Source organism: Pseudopipra pipra, chromosome W (genome assembly GCF_036250125.1).
Source record: "Pseudopipra pipra isolate bDixPip1 chromosome W, bDixPip1.hap1, whole genome shotgun sequence".
NCBI lineage: Eukaryota > Metazoa > Chordata > Aves > Passeriformes > Pipridae > Pseudopipra > Pseudopipra pipra.
In genome coordinates, this window is record NC_087580.1 from 47,881,613 (window position 1) to 47,908,561 (window position 26,949).

Sequence of the window (26,949 nt, forward strand, 5' to 3'; positions counted from 1 at the left end):
CAGCTAGGGCCTCGCGGTGCCCACCCAGGCTGGTCTGTATGACCCGAATCTCGGTTTCGGCATTACAGTACACAGTCCAGGCCGCAGTGGTGCGAAATGCCAGCTAGGGCTGTCGTTGCTTCCCGAGTGCCCGTCTTCTCCTCAGGTCAGTCTCGCGAGCAGCTGCTGGTGTCAATAAGAGTGACACAGTAGAGCTGTGACACCGCACAGTTAATTACGGCGGCGGCGCTGGGGATTTCCTCGCCGCCCCGCGCGGAACATTTGGGATTGTTCCCGTGACGTCACGGCAGGGGGACTCCCGCGAGCAGGGCGGGGTAACACCCTTGGTGGCGGCCGGGAAGCTCCACCCCGGACGCTCGCGGGGTCGTGCGGCCAATCTTGCGAGGCTTGGGCATGCAGAGGATTGTGTCTCGGAGCGGCGCCATTTTGGGAGTAAGACGAGCGGGGTGTGTGTGTTTTTGTGTGCGCGCGCGCGTCGTTTTCGCGTCTAGGGTTCCCCCGGCTCTTGGATGGCGGGAGGGGGCAGATCCCGTTAGGCGTGGCCTGGCGGTGGTGGGCCTGGGGCGCCGGGACCGCAGGCGCGGGGGGCACCCTATTCCTTTCCCCGCAGCGAGGCGGTCAAGGGGAGCTGCCTCCGGCGTGGCGACGGTGGCTGCTGTGGTTGTTGTTGTTGTTGTTGCGTGGGAGTGGCGGGGCTGGTGAGTGCCTGAATGCGGGCCGCGGCTCCCCTGGAAGTCAGGGCGCGCGCCCAGCGCGGGCCGTCGGAGCCCTTCTCGGGGGCAGCCGCGGCTCCACACCAAAAGCCCCCATTTGGGCCGGGTAGCTGGGGGTCTGCTCGCGCACTTCACAGGCAGCCGGCCCCGAAGCGGTGAGGCTTCCCCTCAGGGCTGTGCTGGGGGCTTCCCTAGGCGGCTCCCGCTGCTCCTCTAGGCTCGTTCTGTGCTTAAGCTCCGTTCCCCTGGCCCAGATCAGCGCCTTCCTCCCCAGGTGCCTCCTGCAGTTCTATTATCTTTTCCAGTAAAATGAGAAATGCCTCTTTCCGGTTGTTTATTATTCCCGGAAATTAGAGACAGGAAAACGTTTTTGCTGATACGCTGTGTTTTCTGATAAATATGCCTGCTGTTTTCTTCAGAATGTTAATGAATGTTTAATTGAGGCTTCTGTACTCGGGTTTGGCTGCTTGATTGCATGCGTGTTTGCTTTTAAGACTCAGATTTATGTACTTGTCTAATGCCAATTCAGAATTCCAGTGGAAAAACTGATCTGGTTCTTTTCCCCCTAGGCAATTTGCGTTACGGAGTCCTGGATATTTGGAGCCTTTTGCTGCAGCTGGTAGGGAGGAAAAAAAGGGGGAACCGTCCTGCACCAGTTGTTTCTTGTGAAAGGGGAGAAAAATCGGACACTGATCTGGGATTATTTGTCCAAGTGCTTCCTCCTGAAAAGGCTTCTGGAACAATCATTAGGCATCCAAGAAGTGAATTGGAAGTTGAAGTCATGAGCTTTTTCTTTCTATCAGTGTAGAGCACCTCACCCTCGGATGCTTTTGTCTACCTGGCATGGATACACAGCTAAATGTATCAAGTTCTGAATACTTCACCTGCCAAAATAAAATGGTGGTTTGCATTTAGTTATTTTTTTCTTCCATGTGCATTCTGTCTGAGTCACAGGCATAACCAGTTTTGTTAATTGGCTCCAGGTTAAATGCAGCCTGAGTTACTGTGTAGATGTTGCTGAAAAGTTTAATGACAGATATTTTTACCCTTATTTTTTACATTTTTTGATATAACCTACTGTAATTTTGCAATGAGACCTACTTTCTAAATGAAGTGTCTGATAAAAAGTTATTTATAATTTTGTCTTTTATATTTTATTTAATATTTTTAGTGAAAAATGTCGTTGCCAATAAGCAATACAGTGGTATCCAGATAGCTGTTGTTTACAAGTGCCTGTGTTACCTGAAGGTAGGAAATGTTCCTCAGTTCAGATGTGGAATTTGGATTTTTGGTTTCACAGGCTGTGGTGTAAAAAGTGTATTTGTTTCACCTGTAGCTGATGCTCCTTATAGTGAAATGTACATAGAATAGACAAGCGAAGAAACTGTCAGAGGAAAAAAAAAGCTTCTTAAGGCAGAGACTTGGCAAATTTTGGAAATAGCCTCACAGAATCTGTAAACAGGAAGGATGGGTAACTGATTTCTGTGAGGTCAAATCTATGTCAAACAGCTACAAATGTAGTATTGATAAGAACTCCGGATGTTATCTTGAGGAAAACAAACTGGAAAAATATAAGTCACACAATACTAATACATTGTGCAGCCCTCTTGGATTAGGTAAGTATTGTAGTGTTCATAAATCAAATTTCTACTGATAAATGGTTTATTCAGGTGTATGGTTAAGCCAGTAATATTACTGTCTAGAGGATATTGGGGTTTTTTTTTGGAGAACATCGAAATGAGCTTGCAGAATCTTTTACTTGCCATTTTAATAATTAATGGAATATTTTTAAGAATTTGCAGAATACATGTATTACTACAAAGAGAAATTTGTAAGTATGAGTGTTTTTTCTGGGAGATTAAAAATATGTGCATCTAGACTGAATCAGTAGGTAACTTCATATTAATATTGTAATCACAACAATGAGCTTTTATACTTATTGAACAAGTCTGCTGTAAGGCTTGTGTGTCTCAGTCTTTCCATTTGCATTAGACGTTTTTTCAGCATAAAGGTACTTATAATGTAGCTTTTTAAAACGTTATTTCCTTTCAATGTTCTTTGTCACTTATGGAAGCCAGATATTTATTGAAAAAAAATAATTTGCTTATGTAAACTGGCTTTTACATGTGTTGATATTTTAAGGTTGCGTTCAGAGTAATTTCCTGTTCTGTAATGGGAATGAATGAGTCTGATTAGTTTGAAAGTATACCATAGCAACCTCTCCAAAATCTTTTTGGAAGAATTCAAAACAAAATATAGTGGTGAACTAACCAATGTTACATGTTACTGTTAGATGTATTGCTGTCCCCTTCCCCCTGTAGTCGTTAAATGTTTCTGAATATAGATATAGTTTAGATATTGAAATGAATATATTTATGATCTGTTTTGTAGGTTTGCTTTCAGCTGAATTACTACTGCTTTGAAGAAAATTAAGATGGACAGAACAACTTAATTCAGAAGTCAGAGGTAATTTTTCGAAGTCCTCCCCCCCTTTCCCCACCTTGATTATTCATAAAGTTTTAAATAATTAAAGTATTATTGGGTAGACTGTCTGGTAAAGGTGACACATTTACCTTAGATGTGACCTTTTCCAAAATTTTTCAAAGCTTCTTCAGTATTGAAATATTACTAATAGTGAGTTAATGAAAAAAATTGTTTTCTCTAAGAGCACTGCAAAGATGTTTGAGAAGATGGTTTGTGTTAAAACCTTGTAGAAAAGTAATTTTAAGAATGTGAAACTTTGTCTAAAGATTACTACAGTGGTGGTGTTTTGTGGTTTTTTTTCTTTTTCTTCCCTGTAACTCGTTATTTTGACTATAAATGAAAGACTTGCAACTAAATAAGTACTTTAAATTCTTAAGCTCACTGAAGTAGTTCTGTTCTGTGTGTTGTCAGTATCTAAAAGTTGATCTAGCTTCAGTATTTTGCTTTCTTTGAATGTTTTTGCTGTTTTGTTATTTTAACTTACATTTCAGTTTTACTGTTTTGAAAACATGGAAACTGTGGATGTAAATAGGAGTGTTTCTGTAATCTCATGTGGCTGTGGCTTGTGGCTCTTCTAGATGGAGTCTTGGTGTGGCTGGGCTTGACTGAATGAACTAAGCTGCACATAAAGCAACCAAACTAACAGAATAGAATTACCTTCCTCATTCTTTTAGTTGTGTCAGTGTTTTGCTTGAAAGCACACGCTAAATGGGAAGAATTCAGATGTGAGTGGCCATTTTATTAGATTTTGCCTATTATGTGGCCATAAAGATAGCAATACTAGTACTGACTTTTTAAATCATAGAAAAAGGGATGTCTGTCTTATTCAAGCTATTAACTTTCAGTGCTATGAGACTTTTACCTCTGGACAAGAGGTTCTCACTGAAATTAAGTAACTGCATTCTCTCCACTTACTATTTTGGGTGACATCTTTACCTGGACTCTTTCTCTTCTGGATGTTTTGAAGAGTTTGCTTTTTAGCTTTAGTAAATTAACTCTTTCTTTACATTTTTCTGGTTGCTGGTAGGATAGTTCTTTTTTTTTTCTTTTCACTGTGTTTTGCATTTGGGAAGTGCAATTGTTCTTATTTGTATGCATATTGTATTTGACACAGATTCAGGCCTGTGCCCTTATACCCTAAGCAAAATTAATGCTTGGGTGAGGACCACTGAGGAGAAAATGCCTAGCATTCTGGTCCTTCTTTAGATTTTTATTTGTATAATGCTCACAGTCTAAGTGGTTTGCAGACAACTATGAAGGGGTCCTTGCCCTGGAGAGCTTATACTTTAAGCCTTGATGTAAACATAGCTTTTGTACTGGAATAACTGTCAGCAACTTGACTCTTTTACTAATGCAGTTATTCTGGTAAAATTCTTTGTATTGAGAAATTATATTGAAAGGGGTAGGCTGCTCTTCTGTGAAAAAACTGCTGGTGGAAGCTTTTGGGTTTAAACTTGCAGCACAGCTTAATTGGAATAAAATCTGTAAAATGATATAAGGGAAATCTGTAGATACTTACTTCGTTAGTACTTCACAAGCTAATGTACTTCAAGCTCTTTCTCCATTCTAGTGAGATTCATCTGTTCAAAATGTATGGATAAAACAGTTTGACAGTGATAGTTCATCAGTAATTTCTGAGGAAGTTGCTCTTAGTTCTTTATTTTTTAGTACTAGGAGTAAATTCTGTCCTGCAAGGAGAATTATTTGCAGACTTTATTATAAACAAACTTGAACGAGACTTGGTATGCTTTTTGTTGGTTTTTTTGGGGTTTTTTTGGTTACTGTGTGGTTTTGTGCAGTAGTATTACACAGTGGCTGATGATAATGTGGTACTATCAACTCTTCCACAATCATCATCTTTCATATTTTGGGTAAACATAGTTTGGGAAACAGCTGAAATTACATAGAATTGTTTTTCTGCTTTATATGCTCAGGATATTTTAAAACTGCCACCTTTTTCAACTGCTTTTTCTTTAGATCCTTGTGAAGACTCCAAAGTTCAAAGGCAGGCCTGGTGATTTTGTTACATAATGTATGCTGAACTGGGTGGTGATGTTAGTACGCTAACGCTTCATCTTTTGGATGAAGCAGAGGACAAGAGATTAGTGTTTATCCAGCTTTCTGCTAAATGGTAATGCAAGTGTAGGATTTCAAGCAGAAGGAACCGGGTTGTAGTTTATCTTCAAATATCAAGTTATTCTGTGTTACAAAATAGTTAACTTTTTTTTAAAAATTTACATATTGGTACAGTGCAAGAAGCAAAAGTTCTTTGGATAAAAGTGATGATCAAGGTATTCTAAGCTCTCTCATTAATTTGGTCTCTTTCTAAAACATTTCCTAAAAGATGTTTTGATTTTTGTGGCAATAATATTTGATTCACAGAAGTGTTGTAAACCCTGTTGCTTTTGAACCATATCTATATATGGAAAGGGGACTGAATGATAAGGAGCAGTAGTTGGGATTTTTAGAACACCTGATCCCACCAAGTCTACCAACATTCTAGAGGCTTATGCAAAACAAAGGTAGTAAGTGCACTTTAGTTGATTCAAACCTTCTTTTACCCCATTTATAAATTTTATACTAAAAAATATGATGAGGAATGTTATCAAACAACTGTGTAGCTGATGAGTAGAGTTAAAGTTCCACGTGCAGTTTATGGAATGCTGTTCTTATTCTAGTAATAATCTATGAGGCATTAGGTAAAAGATAATTGGGTATGTGCCACTTAGATATGCGTACATGTTAATTTTAGATTTTCTGAAAACTATGTATGTACATATATCCACATGCTTTAAACATTCTGTTCATGGATTTCTTTATGCAAAACTGAAGTTCTAAATGGTCTTTAGGGAGCATCAAGAAATTTGAATTTGTATTTCCTTTCTAACTTTGGGAATTTATGTATTGAAACTTACTTTTTTTTTTTCTGTTAATAACTTTACTACTCCACTCACAAGCTTCGAGTATTCCTACCTATTTGAATTTATATTGCCTTTTATTTTAATCTTCTGTCAACCTCTGAAATACCTAGTGTCACAGAAACTGCTTCCTGTAAAATAATTTAGGCTATCCACAGAGTATGAGAAGTATAGAAGCTGAAAATGCAGAACTATTTTTCCTTGTGTCTAGTTCCTGGTGACATGGGTTCCACTGACATGGATTTTTTCTAATTTTTAACGTTATTTTAAAATATGTTAGGAAAAATTAGTGTAGGTAGTTCAGACAAATAGCGTTATCAAATGTATCTTGCCAACAGTAATGAAATCTGTCTCAGATCATAGTGTGGCGGAGGGGGCGGGGGGTGGGGTGAAGGGGATGTACCACCACAATATTGAAGGCAGCTTTCTGGGCTAGGGAAATATTTTTATTTTGTACACCGAAGAGACCTTCCTGAAGTTGGATCTGTTCAATACCAATGGGACTGTCTTTGCCAGTTAAATACTGGTTAAACAAGTTAAAGAACGTGCCCTTAAAATTGGGTGGGGATGGTCTTTGATCTCATGTCCTTGTCATCTTAAAGTTCTGCTGCGCTCTTTTTCTCCACCCTCGATGAAAGAGGATCAGGTTAGGAAATACTTAGATATACATAAGTTTATGGGGCTTGACAGGATGCACCCATGTATGCAGAGGGAGCTGGCTGATGTAATTGCAAGGCCATTCTTGATTATCTTTGAGAGGTCATGGGTATTGGGAGAGGCTCTTGAGTACTAGAAGAGAGCAAATGTCAATCCTGTCATCAAGAATTGTAAGAAGGAGGATCCAAGGAACTACATGTTGGTCAACCTCACTTCAGTCCATGGGAAGGTGGTAGAGCAAATAATCCTGGAAACCCTTTCCAAACACATGAAGGACAAGAAGGTGAGTAGGAGCAGTCAGCATGGTTTTATGAAGGGGAAATCATTATTAACCAAGCTAGTAGCTCTCTAAAGCCAGGTGACTAGCTTGGTAGATGAAGGAAGCAATGGATGTTGGTTATCTTGACTTCAATAAGGCTTTCGATGCTGTCTTCCTTGACACTCTCATAGAGAAGCTAGCAAAGTATGTGTTAGAGAAGTGAATGATGAGGTGTATCAAAAACTAGCTAAATGACCAGGCCCAGCTCGTCAGGGTTGTAATCAGTAGCACAAAAGCCATTTGAAGGAAGTCATTAATATTGTACCCCCAGGGTTCAATACTGGAACCAGTACTATTTAAAATCTTCATTAATGACCTGGATGTAGTGATTCAAAGAAACTTCTGCCAATCTGAAAAGCACTTTTATTACGGCCGGGGAATGCAAAGGGGCAGGTGTTCTCCCCAGTGCACTCCGCCGAGCCAAGAAATAACATAGCCTTTTATACAGTTTGAAAGTAGCAAGCTCAAAATTATCTTTACACACACTCCTTTTGCAGTCTTTCTTATCTAAATAGACACTTAGTTTTACCTCCTATTCTTACCATTATAGAGTAGTTACATAAAGTTTTATCACTTCAAGCAGTTTCAGGTTCCCCACCCCTCTCTACGTGCTAAAAAGCCTTCCCCATTCTCTAAGCCTTTTATCTCAATTGTCCACAGTTCGGTCAGAGACTTTTAAGCAGTTTTACATTTTGCAAAGTCACACCTTCATAGCTAAATATCTAATATTTTATTTCATTCTCTATTTCAATTCCCCCCTTTTCTTTTAACTAATGCAAATTCTTTTGCATCACTTTTTGTACAGTCCAGATCACGTGTACTTGTTGTACTATAGTTCTTATTTTCCACCACATCCATAGATTGACGATTGTAAGGAGGAGAGCTGCCAGCATCAAAACCAAGATCGGGTGAATCAGGAAGTTAAATAGCTGAGCTGCCGTGGGTGAATGTCTATTGGTTAATCCCAAAAACATGCTCCACCAATGATGTTCTCCAGTTTTTGTCACTTCTGTAATGATGTTTTTTTTATCTCTGTTGTGTCGTGTTTCACTTGCCACAGCATGCGACGTGAAGTAGCATTTACCTTTTCCATCATTTGTTCAATATCCGGATGATAGAGCATTTTCTGGAGGATATTAATGTCCATGCCTATTTGTAGTTTAGGCACTTCATGATATGACATATATCTATCCGAGATCAATTGCATGGTGGTCACAGGAGCAGTGTATTTAAAGTCACATCCTATTATTTTGGTAAAATTGCAAACACAGAAGTTAGTACCATTAGTTAGTTCTTTACAATTATCAATTGTTATACTTGTGCAAGGTGTCCTGATGCAGGCACATCCTTTACCTACATAATACACTTGGGACTGTGCCTGTGTATTTGGGAACATTTCAAACGTACATACACTGTCTTCTGTATCTAAACATAAATCCTCCTTCTCTATTACAGCATTTTCACACACATATCCTAGTTGTTCCCTAGGTATACAGGCCTTCGTGTTGACAGTTTGCCACCTCCCCGTGTCCTTGTCATAGCTTGCCCAGACATTATGCCCTATAGGTCTAACTACAATGTCCCGGTGTATTGCTCCTAATGCTAAGACAGGAAATATGGTCTGTTCTTTTGCCTCACGGATGGTAAGACCATATGCCTCTATTTGTTCCTGCTCTGTGTTATATGTGAATTTCACTAACTGCCACCATGCCTGATGTTCTTTTTCAAATTTACTTGTGGTGTCTTGTCTGGATATGATCTCTCTTATCTCTTGAGGTAAAATTCCTGAGGTTCCTTCTCTTATAATTCCTGCCGATACAGATTGTATCCATTGCTGAGTTTGGATACACTGTATTGCTACTGAGACATCTTTTTGTAATTTTCCAAAGACATTAGTCACAACTTGAAAGTCTTTAGATGTGTGTTCAGTTAACAAGATCATCAAATCTGTAGTAAAAGATTCTGTTTCAGCTATAGTCATTAATGATGATCTGAGTGGTACTTCCATATAACATTTCAAAAGGGCTCAGCCCTTCTTTAGTTTTAGGTTTGACCCTTATTCGCAATAAGGCCAGAGGTAATGCTTGGTACCAATGTAGGTTTACTTCTTGACAGATTTTTGCCAATTGTTGTTTTATCAAATGATTCATTTTCTCCACCTGACCACTTGCTTGTGGTCGATATGGAGTGTGTAATTGCCAATTGATTTGCAGGATGCTGCTAATTCTTTGTATTACTTTAGCTACAAAATGTGGTCCTCTGTCCGAGGAGATGATGTCAGGTACTCCAAACCTGGGGATAATTTCATTAAGTAGTACCTTGACAACTTCTCGAGCCTTATTGCTTCGAGTCGGGAAAGCCTCTGGCCAATTTGAGAAAGTATCTGTCAAAACCAACAGGTATCTGTAGCCTCCTTTCCTAGGCAACTCAGAGAAATCTATCTGCAAGTGTTGCCCTGGGAGATTACCTTTGCCAATTGTCCCTATCTCGATTTTATTGGTTGTGTGAGGATTATTTTGAAGGCAGGTCTTGCATTGTTTAGTAACCTGGATTATTGTAGTGTATAAATTTCGTCCTATAATTTGTTTCCTTAGATATTTGTGTAATGCATCTGCCCCCCAATGAGTTTTGTTATGTTCTGCCTGTACAACTTTCCACAGTACTCTTTCAGGTACCACTATTTGTCCTGTTTCTAAGTAGTACATGTTACCTTTGCGTTGAGCTTGCTGATCTTTTATTAATTTTAAATCCTCCTTTGAATATGATACATTAGAGCTTACCTCTATAATTTTGCCATCAGGAATTAGGGAGGCAAGTTCTACCTGGCCGTTTTCTGCTGCCTTTTTCGCCTCTCGATCTGCCAATCGATTGCCTTTTTCTTGGTCAAGCCTTTTTGATGTCCTCTACAATGCATAATAGCAAGCCTTTTCGGTAACTGGACAGCTTCAAGTAATTTTAAGATTTCTTCTGCGTGCTTTATCTGTTTTCCTTGTGATGTGAATAACTCTCTTTCTTTCCACACTGCTCCATGAGCATGAACTACTCCGAAGGCATACTTTGAGTCCATCCAAATATTAATGTCCTTTCTCTTTTCTTTCAATGCATAACCAGCTTTGTGGATTCCATCTTTCATATAGCTGCTTCCGTCCGTGAACCACATTTCTGCCTCAGGCAGTGGTGTATCTTTCAAGTCCGGTCAGCTGAAATATGTTGCTTCAATAGTTTCAATGCAGTCATGATACACCGGTCTCTCTGTGGTTGTTGAACTTGATAAGAATATTGCTGGATTTATGATGTTAGTGGTGACGATTTCAACATCATCTTGTTCTACTAGAGTGGCCTGGTATTTGAGAAACCTGGAGGGCGAGAGCCAGTGACTGCCTTTCTGTTCGAGCACTGCTGAAACCACGTGTGACACTAGAACAGTCATTTTCTGTCCCATTGTGAGCTCTCAGGCTTCTTGTATGTTCAGTACTACTGCAGCTACGGCCCTCAGGCATCCTGGCCATCCTTTGCTCACTTCATCTAACTGTTTAGAGAAGTATGCCACTGCTCGGCAATATTGTCTGACCTGCTGGGCCAGGACCCCAGTGCAATTCCCTGCCTTTCATGCGAAAAGAGCAAAAAAAAAAAAAGGCTTAGTTACATCTGGGAGGCCCAGTGCAGGTGCCTGCATCAGTTCTTTCTTAAGCCAATGGAAGGTTTGTTCAGCTTCTCCAGTCCATGTTAATTGTTGATCTCCATCTTGTAGAATTTGGTATAGAGGTTTGACTATTAGTCCATATTTGTAGATCCAAAGCCTGCACCAGCCAGTCATTCCAAAAATGTGCAACGTTCTTTTTGGAGTCTGGGGCAAAGGTATTTTACAGATGGCTTCTTTTCTTTCTGGCCCATGTCGATGTTGTCTTCCTGAGATTTCTACATATTGCAAGAGGACTCCGCTGTCTGAAGGTACAGTCTATTCTTCAAGATCTTTGGCAAACTGATCTCCAAAAATTGTTGGATTATTTTATATCCTTGTGGGAGAACAATCTATGTAAACTGTGCTCGTCTTCCTGTATCCGGGCTTTCTCATTCAAAGGCAAAAAATTTTTGATTTTTAGGGTCCAAAGGCAAGCAGAAAAAGGCATCTTTTAAATCTAAAACAGAAAACCAGACATATTCATTTTTTGTTTAGTTAGAAGTGTATATGGGTTAGCTACCACTGGGTGGAGCTCTTCAAAATAGGTGTGTTGAATTCTGATTTACATTCAATTAATTCTTACCGGCCGTGTCCCAGGTTTTAATCTTACTGTTACAGGTTGAGCGTGTCTGGCCCTTCCTGGGGTCCTGTCAGCCCAGACCCCCGGGTAGATCTGGTCATAGATTGCTGGTGGTACTTCTCCCGATATCTGTGGCTGGATTAGAGCAAGACTTAAAATTTCGATTAATTCATTTTCTTTTACTTTAAGTTGCATATCTTCCATTGTTGAACCTAATTTCTGCATTTAGTTTTTCTAATATATCCCTTCCCAAAAGTGATTTAGGTGCATGAGGCATATATAGGAATTTATGTATACCTAAAGTCTTACCTAATTTAAAACTTAGTGGTTTCATAAAAGATACTTTTTCAACTTGACCAGTGGCTCCTATCACATTCAAAGATACATTGTCCATGAGGTTTAATTCCTGATTTAACACAGAAAATGTTGCTCCAGTGTCTACTAAAAATTCTATTTTATGTTTATTTTTCCCCAGTTCCATTATAACCAAGGGATCCCTGGGGGCAAAACCCCTCGGTCCCCTTTAATCCTGGTCCAATTCTGCCATTAAAATAGGTTTTTGCTCCCTTTGAGGGCATTCTCTTTTCCAATGTCCTTCTTCTTTACAAATTGCACATTGGTTTGGTCTCAATTTCTGCTGGTTACCACTTCCAGGGTGCCATCCAGGTCTCTTAGAGCGATGTTCTCTTTTATCCAGGGCGGCGATGGTTGCCTTTGTGATAGCTTTACCTAATTTCTGTCTTTCTACCCCAACTGGGTCATCTCTATATTTACGAGCAATATCGTTCCAATTTTCTAAATCTCCCATATAGAAATTAACTTTAAGTTTTATAGGCCCCTGCGGTCCTGCAGCCTCTCTTAAAGGGGCTTGTATAGTCCGCCTGGCCTCTGTGTGTGGGGAGACAGATTTTGCTCTCGTTTTACTGCGTGTCCACCTGCTCAGGGGAGATAAGTAAGGAATTTCCCTTCTTCCCCTTTCTCCATCTCTTTCCCTCCCCTGCTGTCTTGAAGATGTGGACAATTTACTGTTTGGTCCTGAGGGGGGGCAGGAGCCCCTCCTTTGGCTATTTCATTTGCCCTTTCTCCAAAGGGACTTATATAATCCTTAATTCTACTTTCTAACTCCTTGTTGGTATATTTCAAACATCTCTGTCCTATTGAACAGGCTGAACAACATCTTTTGAGTTCTCTTATACCTTGTTTTACATTCTCTTTCTCTAATGTTAAAACAGACGGCTCTCGTGGGGCTAAATTAATGCCACACTCCCTCTGCCATTCTGGGTGTTCCCTCAAGCAAAAGAACATATTAGCATAGACCACTTCATTTCATCTTCCATGCCTTCGCAAAAACAACATTAACTGCAGTAAAATATTATAGTCTAATGATCCGTGCTTTGGCCACTTTGCTCCTTCCTCTAGTTTATAGAGGGGCCACCATTCTGAACAATATTTGATTAGAGTTTTCTTGTTAGTAATCTCAGCCTGAGATTCCCCAATTTCTTTCCAGTGTGTTAAAACACATCCTAATGGACTTTTATCAACCTTTTGTTTTCCTTGCCAGTTTCCCATTTTTAGCTTTTGCTTTGGCCTGTTTCTAGTCGTGCCCTTTGCACAGATGTAAACTCGTGGTTATCTGCAAATTTCAGTTATATACTTTCAACACACACCACGCACACACCACACCAGCTTTGAGGCAGGAAAGTTCTGAGTCAGCCCTGTTAGCTTGTTCAAGTATCTCCTGTCTGGTAGCAATCCTCAGTCTGGCAATAAAAAACTCCTTTCTTAGGTGTTCACAAAATAGTCACACTCCACACTTACTGATACAAGGTAACAATCTCACAATCTAAGTATTAATGAGAAAAGAACCACCCTTTTTTTTTTTTTTTTTTTTTTGCCTTATTTTACCTGCATATTTTGTTACTCTCTCTTAGATACTGTATAAAACCGTATCTAAACTTAACCATTCCAATGTTAAGATCTCCTAATGCCACTCTTACCCCTAACACGCCAAAATTGCCAACATTTAACACAGATTACAAGTATGAGGTGAACAATTTTACAAATTGAGCAAAGATATGGGTTTGCACTTCCAGAGGTTGTCAGCCCTGGAGTTTGTGGCATCTGCAAGCGGCCAGCAAACTTCCTGGTTTAATTCCTGCAAACAATGAGTGTTAAGGTTCCGCCTAAAATCATAAAACCACAAAACCACTATCTCCTGTAAACACACGAAGGTAGTCCTTTTGCCATGATTAGGAGAAAAACAGTATATATGAAAACAAATATAATTACCCAATATTTGCTTACTTAACATACAACAGTAATTTCATGACATAAGAGACAGTACTCACAGACAAAAACAATACAATTCAGCAAACACATGGAACACAGACAGATGGTTTAAAACAAACCCAGATATATTACCAAACTTATAATAATCGCAATTCCAAAGCCAAGTCCCAAATCTAGCCACAGTGGTAAACCCAAAAACATCTGTCACAAAAAAAACCTATACCACCCTCTAATGGGACTGTTAACCCATATTCAGAAGGATGCAGCCCTCTGCCCAAAATTCCTCTTTTTGGTATAGCTTCGGTGAGACTCTAACTCACAATCAAAGCCATATGCATCCTCCTGGTAGGACTCGAACCTACTATTAAAAGGGTGTTGCTCTTGTTAGCTGCTAGCAAGCCCAGAGCCCTAAAAACCAGCGTACGACTTACGGTTTCCTTCCCAAAACCCTAGGGAAAAATAAAAGAGTGCTTTAAAATTTGTATACTTGTGTTTTAGAATTTGTATACCTGTGCACAGGGTCTTCATCTACTCCCGTGGTGATCCAGCGGAGCCCGGGGAGCCTCACCGGAGTAACGTCCCGGGGCGCGCAGAGGGTCCCCGGTTCCGGAGGGTCCTCACCGGCGAGCAGAGATTAGTCCCATCTGGGGTGCCATATTGATTCAAAGAAACTTCTGCCAATCTGAAAAGCACTTTTATTACGGCCGGGGAATGCAAAGGGGCAGGTGTTCTCCCCAGTGCACTCCGCCGAGCCAAGAAATAACATAGCCTTTTATACAGTTTGAAAGTAGCAAGCTCAAAATTATCTTTACACACACTCCTTTTGCAGTCTTTCTTATCTAAATAGACACTTAGTTTTACCTCCTATTTTTACCATTATAGAGTAGTTACATAAAGTTTTATCACTTCAAGCAGTTTCAGGTTCCCCACCCCTCTCTACGTGCTAAAAAGCCTTCCCCATTCTCTAAGCCTTTTATCTCAATTGTCCACAGTTCGGTCAGAGACTTTTAAGCAGTTTTACATTTTGCAAAGTCACACCTTCATAGCTAAATATCTAATATTTTATTTCATTCTCTATTTCAGTAGGGCAGAGTTTACCCTCAGCAACTTTGCAGATAATACAAAATGGAGAGGAGTGGCTGATACAGTAGATATTTGTGCTGCCATTCAGAGGAACCTGGACAGAGGATCCTCATGAAGTTCAGTAAAGGGAAAAATGTGAAGTCCTACATCTGGGGAGTAGTAGCTGTATATGCTAGTACAGGCTGGGGCCTGACCAGCTGGTAAGCAGCTCAGCAGAGAAGGACCTGGGGGTCCTGTTGGACAGCAAGCTGACTGTGAGCCAGCAATGCATCCTCACAACAAAGAAGACCAACAGCACCCTGGGCTATGTTAGGAAGAGTGTTGCCAGCAGACTGAGGGGAGTTCATCCTTCTCTACTTTGCACTGATGAGGCCACATGTTGAGTATTGTGTCCGGTTATAGGCTCTCTGGTACAAGAAAGATATGGACTTATTAGAGTGAGTAGCAAAGAGCCACATTCCTCCTATAATCTGCAATGGGTATGGATGTGGGAAAATAAAAGGTAGGATTACATGTTTTTACACTTGATTATGATTCACAGAATTGTTATAGTGTTTATAGTTAAGTAATTAAAAATGTGATACTAAATGCATTTCCTCTAGTTAGAACTACTTAAACCATTGGAAAAATAAATGAAAATAGTATCAAAAGATCACAGCAGTTAAATGTGAGTGCATGTTACCTTATATGCCACAATTCTTTTAGGAATCTGTATTCTAATAATCAAACTCATTTTTTCTTATTTGACCTGTTTATAGAAAACAAAACATGGAACTGAAATTCAGAATGCTTCGACTACAACTGTTTCCTCTGCACTGTTCCTGAAGTAGCCCAGATCATTCCTCTTCCCCGGTGCCTCACATCCACTTATGCAGCCAGTGCAGAGATTCCCTTGAGAGTAATTGTCATGGGAAGCATTTTTCCAACTCCTGAAGAGTATTGCACACTTCCAGAGATGCTATTTTGATATTTATAGTGTTGTGTGAGTAGACAGAGAGAGAGGATTTCTAATGCTAGAAAGATCTGATAATGGAAGTGAAGCTAGAAGAAATTCAGGATAAAGGATCATCTTTCTAGTGGTGCAGGAGTGATCACTTAAATTAATTTTTGTGTAATCAGTTTATTCCAGACCTCTGTATCCGTTATTTTTTTGATGATATGTTTAAGGCCAGGTTGGAGACATTTGTAAAGGAAATTACTATTGTTCCACTGTGTTAGCAGGAGCAGTGCAGGAGACGTTATATGAATTTCTAGCATATGAAGAAAGTCAGGTTAGATCATAAGGATTCCAGTGTTTGAATTGGAAACTTGAGCTTTTGTTGTTTGGTTTTTTTTAAAGCTTTGTCAGTTCTAATTGTTTCCAACATGTTATATGTCTGGCATGGAAACAAAAAAGTCTATGTCTGTCTACTTGCCTCATCTTTTTGGTCCATGGCTTTTCTCAGCACAACTGCTTCCTGGTTTAGCATTGCAGCTAAGCAAGTTCAGAAATGCACCTGATTCTGTCTGTAGTGACTCTGCAGTTACCCTGTCTGTAATGAGTCTGGTACGTGCCTGCATTGTATCCCCATTTTTTTATGTGCTACGCAGAGAGATATGAGCTGGACTAACGGATCTTGCTAGGATTCTGCAGTATGCTTATTCTATAATGCTCTCATGCTTCACTAGTGGTGAGAATATTAGTATTGCTAGTCTGCCTATTTAGTGAAATTGTTCAGGAGTGAAGGAGGGTGAAATCTGTAACAATGAGAATGAGTAAGCATTCTATGTTTTGGGTTTTTTGTTCAACTGGATCTCCTTGATCTATGTATTTCGTGCCCTTGTTTTATGTGATAACTACATGGAGGTTTTTAGTTTTGTTGTGAATGGAGTGATGCATTTCACTCTTAAGAAAGAAATAACGGTATACTTTTAAAACAGTGAGTTAAGAGTTCAACGGTATATGCAACAGTGGTTTAACAAGATTCGATGGCAAGGTACAGTTGCTTATTTACTGCATAGGGGACAGGGTCAGACAGAATTGTCAGGGAGACCTTTCTGTTGAGTCATGAAGTTCAGAAAGGACCTCCTAAATTTGTGAAATTTAGGAAAGGTCCTAAATTTGTGAGGCAAAGCAAGCCCAAGTAGTTTTCTTATACTTCTTTTTGTCCCTGATTGCTGTAATAGTTCATTATTGCACTAAGTAAAAGTTTAAATTTCTGTGCTGTTATTCTACATGTGATTTTACTAGTATCTTTTCCTGTGGTGATTTAAAAAAAGAAAAATGTAGTACTGCAGGAAAAAATGACTATACTGTTTAAGATTTTATTTCTTCTTTTACTTTGGTAAGCACAAGCTAAACTTAATAGTTATTTCAGATCTATTTTTTTTGAGATTTGATTCTTAACCTTTTTGTAGAAGTCTTGACTTCCAGTTCATGCAGTGGCTTTCTGGTTCCCTTTTCTCAGTGTATTACCTCTTTTTCTAAAACAGAGGCAAGATATTAAATTTTCTTGAATGTTCTTTGGATGAGACAAATAAGTTTGTTTTAAAAAGTGTTTCCAGATGCTGTAAAACTGGTGACAAATACTTTACTACAAAAGGATCTTATTGACTCAACCATAAAAAAACCCCAGCCCAATCTTTTTGGATGTTGGTTAAGCATACTTGGTTCAGTGTTCTTATTTCAGCTGCTTGTGTGGCTTGAAGTAGGTGACTGAGTTATATTTATGACAAATTTTATGGACTATGGGAGACTTTTTTTTTCTGAAGTCACTATGCAAGGGAAGGAGAAAAAAAAAATTCTTGCTGTAGTCTGTTCACATTTAATTTGCTATTAATTTAGCATCAATTGTATAGGTTCATCTGTAAATGTAGACACTTTTTCTATACCATTGCTGAGCATGATTAATCAGTAAAAGTGAACTTGGTTCCTGTTAGAAAGAAGAGCCATTTTTGTGATGGTTCTGTGACTAGAACTTTCTTCGTTTATTTAAACTAGTCTGACGTAATTGGATTATTTAGAAAATTTCTCTGGAATTTCTTTTGAAGTTAATTTAGAAGAGACTCTTGGATGACTTCAGTAGAGTAATTTATAACAAGTTACTTGGGTGACACTTTTAAACTTGTCTCTATTTAATGATAGCCGATTTTGTGCATCTTACCTTATGGTTTAACTCTGGTATCAGAGGTACCTAAAAAGTTTTGTATGAGCTCACTACATAAAAAGGAACTGGCAACTCAACCAAGTAGTGCAGTTTAATGCTTACGAATCTACTATACTTCCTTTTGGAAGTTGGAGCGTTTTCCTCTGTTACTGGAAGTCTGCAGTAGTGCGCTTCAGTCCAGAATAGAACAATAATTAACAGGTTTGGATTACACAGCTCTTATTAAAATTTACTCAAATGACAGCAACTTTAGATTAAAGTGAACTACATCTGTGTTCACTGACTAACAGATCTGCATTCTGTTGTGCAGAGATGTGGAATATGTGTTTATTTGGGTCCCCCTGTGAAATGCATGTGGATGTTGTTTTCACTAGCTGAATTTCTAAGAGTGTGCATATCATACTTAAGATACTTTTGAGTCATTGACAATTTTGCAGTATCTAGATGCAGAGCATGATTCTGTTATACCCTTGTAATTTAGGCAGTTTCATCCATTTCTTTCTGTGCTATTGCTCAGCTTCAAGTAATATAGTTTTCATCATCTTGCATTCTCTTGCTTACTGAGAGATGTTTTCTCCCCTGTGGAGAGAGCATGAGGTAGGAAAAGTACTCTTGGGTTTTCTCTTAAGCCATTTTAACCCTGAGATTAGCTCAGTTGGTTAGAGCATGGTGCTAATAACACCAAGGTTGTAGGTTCAAACCCCGTATGGGCCATTCACTTAAGAGTTGGACTCAATGATCCTTGTGGGTCCCTTCCAACTCAGAATATTCTGTGAAATTATCTTCTCTTGCTTGTTTTCAAGCTAGAGAATTTAACTGGATTTTTGACAGTATTTCTGGACATGTAAACACTGTTTTCATTAAATCTAGAGAAAATATGGGGGATGTGGTGGTTCTTAGCATCTAGTCTTTTATTAAGGAACTTTAATTATGGCCTCTAAGATTGACTTTTAGGGACTAATTTGAAAAATCAGCTTCTTCTAGGAAGCTAATGAAATAGCTCCTGCAATGTATTCTAGATAGTACTGGAAAATATTTCAGAAAGCTAATTTTGCCACCACTTTCTGGTTAGACCTTATGCAAGATACTTCATCCCATTTATAAGAGGAAATAAAGGGCTGAATGTTACAGATGTATTTTCATGATACCTGTGATATCTTCGATTAGTATGACACTTTGGTAATAAAAGTGCAGATGTGATGCTGTAAATGAGATGAGGCTAGTTAAATTCTAAAACCAGATAGAGTCATTAAGGTTGGAAAGGACTTCCAAGATCATCGAGTCCAACCTTTGACTGAGTACCACCATGCCCACTAAACCATATCACAAAGTGCCATGTCTACTCTTTTTTTGAACATTTCCAGGGATGGTGACTCCACCATTTCCCTGGACAGCCTGTTCCAATGCTTAACCACGCTTTCAGTGAAGAAATTTTTCTTAATATCTGATCTGAACCTCCCTGGCACAGTTTGAGGCCATTTCCTCTTGTCCTCTCACTTAGTTGTCTGGAAGAAGGGGTTGACACCCACCTAGCTACAACCTCCTTTCAGGTAGTTGTAGAGAGTGATAAGTTCTTCCCTGAGCCTCCTTTTCTCCAGACTGAACACCCCCAGCTCCCTCAGTTGCTCCTCATAGGACTTATGTTCCAGTCCCTTCACCAGCTCCATTGCCCTTCTCTGGACACACTCCAGCACCTCAGTGTCCTTGTAGTGAGGGGCCCAAAACTGGGCACAGTACTCGAGGTGTGGCCTCATCTTCCCTGGTCCTGCTGGGCACAGTATTTCTGATACAGGCCAGGATGCCATTGGCTACCTGGGCACACGCTGGCTCATGTTAAAGATCTGTCTGAGAAAATAATACTAGAAAACAGAATGGAAATAATGATCAAAACACCACAAGTGTAATCCTCTTGTAAGATAAGCATCTGAAAAGTACTCGTTTCTTGGTTTGTTCTTATTACAGGGACTTGCCATGAGGTGCTGAAGCCTTGTTTCATTTGATTCAGAGAGACTGGACCTAAATGGCGCAGCATGACTTTGCTCCAGCCTGGCTTAATTTTTCTACTCCACCATCAACAAAGGTATGTTCTTCACTATTCTTTTGACCAGGCAGTCTTGTTATTAGAGAAGTCTATAAATGTCATAACCTCAATCATAGTAAAAATACAAATCTCTTTATGAAAATGTGAAGGGTGATAACAGATGTTATTTAGCAAGTCTTGCTGTCATGATTTAAATAGTTGGACCTTGGTTGTCGAGCTTGTACCTCTGGTAGGGGAGTTCATGGAAAGAAGTATGTGCCTGGCCATGTTGTCAGAGCTGTTGGATTAAGATTGCCTTCATTGGGAGTTTAAAATTAATTATAGTATTTTGTACTAGAAGAAATGAGACAGAGGCATGTGCTTAATGTTCTTGCTTCTGATTTTGCTCTATGTCCTATACATTTTACAGAAGTGTTATTCTATCATCCAAGTGATAAAAAAATGCTTTTGAAATAGACTTTCTGAAATGGCTCCTCAGTTGCTGGCAGGATGCTTGCTACTACTGGTAGCGTGTGGCGCTTTCAAATAGTTGTGCATTCTCACTGTGGTGGTTTCATCTAGACTACTCTTAATCACTTTATGCAATGGGACAGCTTGGAAACAAGAAATAGCAATCTCTGAAACATTAGGATTTGTAAGTATTCTAGGAAGTCTTGAATATGTCTATCTCATAAATGTTTCCTTTTCTGGGCTATCCTACTCTTTCTTAATTTGTGTGACTGCAGAAGCAGAGGCAGCACTGGATATTTCAAACTCCTGTAATCTGTTTTATTTCCCCATTTGTAGAGCTGTTGTCTTCATTATAATATCTGCAGCTATGAGAGTGGCATTGCCTTGCTTTAATGTATTTATGTAAGTTTCTTGCTGTCTTTCATGTCCATGGGAAATGTTTAGCCTTTATAAAGTTATGGAAATAGGCTTGTGCTATTGTTAAATGCCCAGTCAGCTGTCAGTGTATGTTCCCATTGCTTTACTTTTATATGTCTGCACACATGCATGCATTGAATGTCCTTATTTATCATATTGCTCTATTCAACTTTCTTCTACACTGATCTATCTAGCTTCTTTTGTTTAGTATAGTCTGTCAGCAACTGTCAATTGCTGTTCTGGGAACATCAGGCCTATCTCTTCCAGAATGGTTCCTGTGATCTATTTGTTTACATTCTACTTGATTTCTGAGATATTCAGCTCTTCTGATATGCTTTTTCCAATTTAAATACATTTTCAATCAGAAAAGTAATTAGAGCTTAGCTTAACATGGTGTCACAATTGCAAAACAGTCTTTTTCCATATATTTCAAGAATCTGCTGGAAGAGCTTTACCTGCATATTTAAAGTGTCAATATAGCCAGATAAAAATAAGTTCTAGCCCTACCTCAGTACTACTCGAATATATCTGGGGTGTGGGTTGTATTTGTCACCTCATTCCTCTGTCCTAGTTAGAACAGCTGGGACCAGTTCATCACTGTATGGGTGTAACCCAAAACTGTGTATTCTATAGCCTTCCATGCCAATTCCCAGAAACTGTTATCAATAGACTATTTACACCATCTGCCCAGAGCAGGCCTGACTCCTCAGGCTATAAACTGGGTCTTAAGAGGCCTGCAAGATAAGAGGATGCTCCTCACACCCATTGTGGAACTCCCCGCCCTGAGGGAGGTACTGGGCATTCCTGCCTGAACTGGAAGATATATAATCTTGGGGTCTTGGGACTTTTTTAACCACTCGTGAGATCCAGAGGAAGACTGCAGACCACCACTCTCGACTGAACTGCAACCACCACTCTTGACCAGACTGCAACAGCACTCTCACCAACAGGTTTTTCCCCTCTCTTTTTACTTTGGACTCAGGGGGCCCAACGAACACCACTCCGTTCATGCCCCAGGGTGCTGGGTTATACATTTGGGTTTTGTGGGTTAAAACCAATTGTTTGTCTGTATAATCATACTTATTGTATTATTTTATTAAATTGTTATTCTGACTTATAATCTCTCTTTTGAGTTGGGTTCATTTCCCCTGCCGGTTTACCTTTAAACCAGCACATCCTCAATTATTGGAAATTTCTTTGCAAGTATATGTTGTGGATCCTGTTCTCTTCCATGAATCTTTGCCTCAGGGAGTTTAGATAGACTTACTTTCATCTCTTGCAAAAACTCTTTAGTTGTATGCTTTCTCCATTATAGTCTTTGTCCTTCATTGTTTGAAATGCAGCTTATTTCCTTGTATTACCTCCTCCCTCAGTGATCAGCATTGTGTGATATAAAGCACATTTGGATATTAAACACTTGAAAAGTCTTTTTGGTCCGACCCAGTGCGTAGTAGTTTGTAGTTTATGGAATATAGCTTATTCTAACATTCCTCTACAATAGAGGTCTCAAATGTTGTGCCCTTCTGCTCCCTGTCCCCTCCATTTCCTAGGATAGATGTTTATTTCTGCTTCCCATATCTCAATATGACAGCTGCTGTAGGGAAGAGCAGATAAAAGGGATGAAGAAGAAGGGGGTGAGGAAGGCAAAGTGTCTCATGCTTCATGCGGAATGGAGCTGGGATGAGGCTATGGTAAACTTGAGAAGGAGAAACTGAACTCTGCCCAGTCAGTTTTTATTTCCCTGAAAGGCACTTGTAGGAACTGTGTCTTTACAAGTTTAGTTTCCCCCTCAATCCTGGGTAGCTGAGGCTTTCCCTTACCTAGGTAAAGGCTAGCATTAGAAAGACCTGATGCCAGGAAGCTGGGGTCATGAAAGAGTTTTCTTAATGTGACTGATTACAGCTTGAATGAAATCCATCTTGTCTATCGCTGATGATTTCCTCTTAAAGATAACCTTTTATATCATCTCCCTATCACTTATGTGGCAAAGACAACTGAGATAGCTGGATATCCATTGCTCAGTAGCTTTAGTTTGGGTCTGAAACTAATATATTTACATCAATGCAGTATTGCAGTTGAGCAGGTGGAAATGGGAAAGCTTTGTGAATAGTGAAGCCATCTTGGGATATGGATGAACCTTTTAAAAAAGAATTGCTGTAAAATGTGTATGGGGAGATTGCAGATTGGTAAATGTAGTTTTTGCAAGTTTGCTGTTACTTCATGTTAAGCAATAAGACTTCTTATACTTCAAAAATTTGTGTTGCTTTCTTTCTTGGCTGGTTGTATCAAGTCAGATAATTTCTCAACTTCAAGAAATTGCTAATAGGTTTCCTGTTGATTACAAGAAACCTGATAGACTAATACCTTCCTCACATGGGGAAAATGCAAACTGCATGACCTTTGCATGCAATTTAGAGACTTTAGATGCATTATACAAAAACAACTCAAACACTATATATAAAGTGCTGTCAGTTATAGCTTGTGAAAATGTGCTTGTTCTTCAAAGTTCATACAAGAAAAAAGTTAAACTCCAAAGGCAACATTAGAATGGTGTTTTATGTAAATGTACATGTGAAGCTAACTTCTAAAATTTCATCTATGATCAACAGATTGGAGCTTTCAGAAACTTTTGGTAGTTTATTCAGTTTGTTTATAACGAATGATTTTTTTGTTAACTGCTTGGATCTTTTGATAATTTCTTGTGATTTTCTGTTTTTTTCTCTCCAAGTTTGTCAAGGAAATAATTCACAGGTCTCAAATTGAGAGGGAAATCCCTTTTCATTTGATTTCTATATGGTTTGGAAATACATATCTATTACTTGAGTTTGAATTTTAAGCAGTGGATTTTGGACAGCACTTTGAGTTCCACTGGGGGAATTGTCCTTAGAATTTAGGTGTCATTTTTTGTGTGATTGTCTCAACATATTTTCCAAAGTAGTTAAATCAGTTACTATTACTGTAATTTCCTTTTTTTTTCCTTCTCAGTTTGACCAGTGGAGTACTTTGGATATTAATATGACTTCTTTAGACATTAATGGATAATAACTATTGAAATAAACTTGAGGCTTTCATTTTCAAACACGCACCATTACCGCTATGCTTTTTTTTCCCCTTGACTATTACTGTCTGGAGACAGAGCGAGCTTCAGGCAGCAAAGCTGATACTTTTCATGCAGTGAAGTTTATACTCCCTGGAATCACTAAACTTACTTTGCTCACATAATACATTTCCACATTTATGTACATTTATGCATTTGTAGCTATTATGGCCCTGGGAAGTGTTGGATCTCTTGAACATGTGCAATACAATGCACATGTGCACAGTATGTGGTGGAGGGAAGGGGGCTTTGCTTCATCTGCATCAAAGGTTGGCTATGTAAGCAGGGAGGTACTGGGTAATGCAGCTTTCTGCTATCACTGGGGTATGTGTGGCATGTACAACAGTAAGGCTAAACACTATTTTTGCAGAATGAAAATTTATTCTTGAATTTTTAAGGTGTAACAGTGGAAGAAATGTTGTAGTATTAAAACAGTAAAGCCAGATAGAAGTAATAAGGAAGACAGCTGCTGTAAGACATGATCCTTTTTTGGTTTAATCCCCTTAGGTATGAGTTCTAGTCAGGATTTGTTTGGATTTCTGAGTGCTATTCTCAACATAAGGTTTTAGTTTAATATACCAATAGAAAGTACTTTATAAAGATTTAGTTCTCTAAAATTTCTACCGTGCCTACTTTATAATCTGGTAATTTGAAGTATATTTGTGAATCTGTACACTTTTGACTCTAGATTTTACTTGTATTTCATAACTAGTTGTATTTGCCTTATTAAATTGTAATGACAGCTAATAAACTGGGTCTTTTTTGGGTACAGCTGTCTGGTGGAAGCAACTCTGCTTTCTATGCAATACATGTATAGTCTCTAACTACTCTAAGATCCCAGACTTCTTTCCTGCCTTCCAAACTGTGATCTTGTATCCTTTGTTACCGGTTTTTTTATTTTTCCTCTGCTGCCATGTGTCACTTGTGCTCTGTTCTGCTGCCAAACCAAACGCTTGGGATTTTTACTTTGTGTCACAAGCATGGTCCTCAGCATTGTTTCAGTGTCCTGGAGCAGAAGATATAGCTTCTGCTAGCATGGGAGATGATGACCTAATTGAACATATGCATACTTGCGAACTGCTGTATGGTCTGCCATTCATAGTCCTTCTAAAAATGGATTGTATATACCACAAGTAATGTACATATTACAGTTTTGATAATTCAGTTTTGTTATTAATCAGATATCTCAGGTCTACCACTTGTGCTCCTTTACAGTCATCACTGAACTTTGAGAAACATTCTGAAAATTTTCTGTGGACAGTCAGTCATTATGAAGCAAATCGCAGAAGACACAACTCTTCAGATGGGTTTGATCCTAACATTGGATGGCCTAACGGAGGTATAATTTAGTTTTCGTGGAACATTTTAAATATGTTTATGTTGTTGCTGTCCTATGCCAAATGCTGTATTCTATAGTAGAATAGAGGTAATGGAAAGATAGATCTTCTGGGAGATGATGTGATGACTAAGGGTTGGTTAAAGTAGTGTGATTCCAGGTGGATTTCTCTCTTAAGAAGAAGGTGGTTAAGTTAATTCTCTAGCTAACAATATAATAATGAATAGCCAGAAAAAGGGTTTGACTTCTTAATGTTGGATTACTATTCTATTTTTTTGGCACTGTTTTGTGAGATTCTTCTTCCCTGCTAATTATGTAAATGAAAACTAAGTTTACTAAACTGTCACATCCCAGAGTGTAGAGCTGCTTGCTTAATTTCTCTACCAATTTTGCAGAAGTAGAATGTTCTTTCAAAACCATTAGTAATTACATTTATTTAAAATTTTAAAATCTAAGGGCATTTTGGGAGAAAAGAGAAGAATGGTTGGCGTTCACAAGGCAGAGATGGTACAGAAAATATAAACCATCTTGGGGGATACCATGGCAGAGGTTCCCGCACTTGTACCAGCACTTTCCACTGTGGACAAGGCCAAGGACTGCATGAAAGCAATGTATGTGATAATGAAACTGGGAAAAAGGAAGACAAGGAAGTAACCAAACAGTTTGAGGCTGAGGATTTTGTAAGTTAATTGTAATTATAATAAACAAGGTTTCATTGTTTCTGCACCATTTTGTCCATTGCAAGCTACTTCATGAGATTTCACCAGTTACAGATCATCATATAAGGGATCACCCTTCCCATAGGTAAGAGGGTGTTAGTCATTTGTCCACTAATTTGTTTTTCTTTCTATATCCAGTTTTTATCATGATTTTGTTATTGTCACTTAAGTGTTGAAGTGAAACTATAATTGTGTTCTAAGTTTATTTCATAATATCTTACCACAGTTTACTGTGGCGTGTGTATGCATTAACTTCTACACAAGTACCTTACTGGAAATCTGAAGTACTAACAAAATGATCTTTCTGCCACTGGCTGTTTGAGGTCCCATGCTTCAACCTAAAATTGTAGGATGTCAGGGGAAGGATGAGCTTCCTCTTTGAAGAACCATACATCACTGTGTTTTGCTTTCTTTGGACAGTTTGTATAATGCTATTGACTGCTGTTTGAGATGTTTTGTTGGAGAAGAGGAAACAAGTGGGTGTTGATCTATTTGGGTTGCAGGGAGAAGTGTCTAGTCTGTCTCCGTTTAAAAATCTTTGACAGCAGAGGTCATACTTCCAATATTATTGTGTTTCTATATTTCATTGTTCAATTCAAGACTTATTAATAAATTTTATTTAATAATGATAAATCTTCCTTTCAGCCATCTTTGAATCCTGAATACGAGAGCACACCAAACCAGAATAATTCTTTAGCTGCAGGTGCTTGGGGTGAGTATTTTTGATGTTTCTAAATGTAAGAATGTAGCAGAGATCTAAAGTTGTTTTATTTGTAACATAGAATTTTTTTTTTAGAATATTACACAGATATAAATTGAAATTGAGGAAACTTCAATATTATTACAATGTAAGTATCTTTTTGTTAGAGAGGTGATACTTCTATTTGGATATCAATCTGTTACCCCAACTGGGATTCTTTCCATCTGTAAAGATGTCAAGAATTTATCTCCCAAGAGGAAATGCAATGAAGGTGGGTCACCTAAACTAGTGATGTAATTGCTAGCTCAAGACTTGGTA

At 38.9% G+C, this 26,949-nt stretch overlaps 1 protein-coding gene across 2 annotated transcripts in view; it reads left to right on the forward strand.

Annotated features, from left to right (window-relative positions):
- The first annotated feature begins 390 nt into the window (after positions 1-390).
- LOC135405174 (vasculin-like) overlaps positions 391-26,949 on the forward strand; it is a 44,836-nt gene continuing 18,277 nt past the window's right edge. The window contains exons 1-8 of one of the 2 annotated variants that reach the window (XM_064639873.1): positions 391-432; positions 611-698; positions 1,283-2,329; positions 3,105-3,179; positions 19,834-19,951; positions 25,092-25,215; positions 25,669-25,892; positions 26,577-26,643. In XM_064639873.1, the coding sequence (XP_064495943.1) occupies positions 19,892-19,951; positions 25,092-25,215; positions 25,669-25,892; positions 26,577-26,643 (475 nt within the window). In that variant the 5' untranslated portion in view covers positions 391-432; positions 611-698; positions 1,283-2,329; positions 3,105-3,179; positions 19,834-19,891. Of the gene's footprint in view, positions 433-610; positions 699-1,282; positions 2,330-3,104; positions 3,180-19,833; positions 19,952-25,091; positions 25,216-25,668; positions 25,893-26,576; positions 26,644-26,760; positions 26,780-26,949 lie in introns of those variants that run through there. The other variant, XM_064639874.1, reaches the window with a different exon arrangement.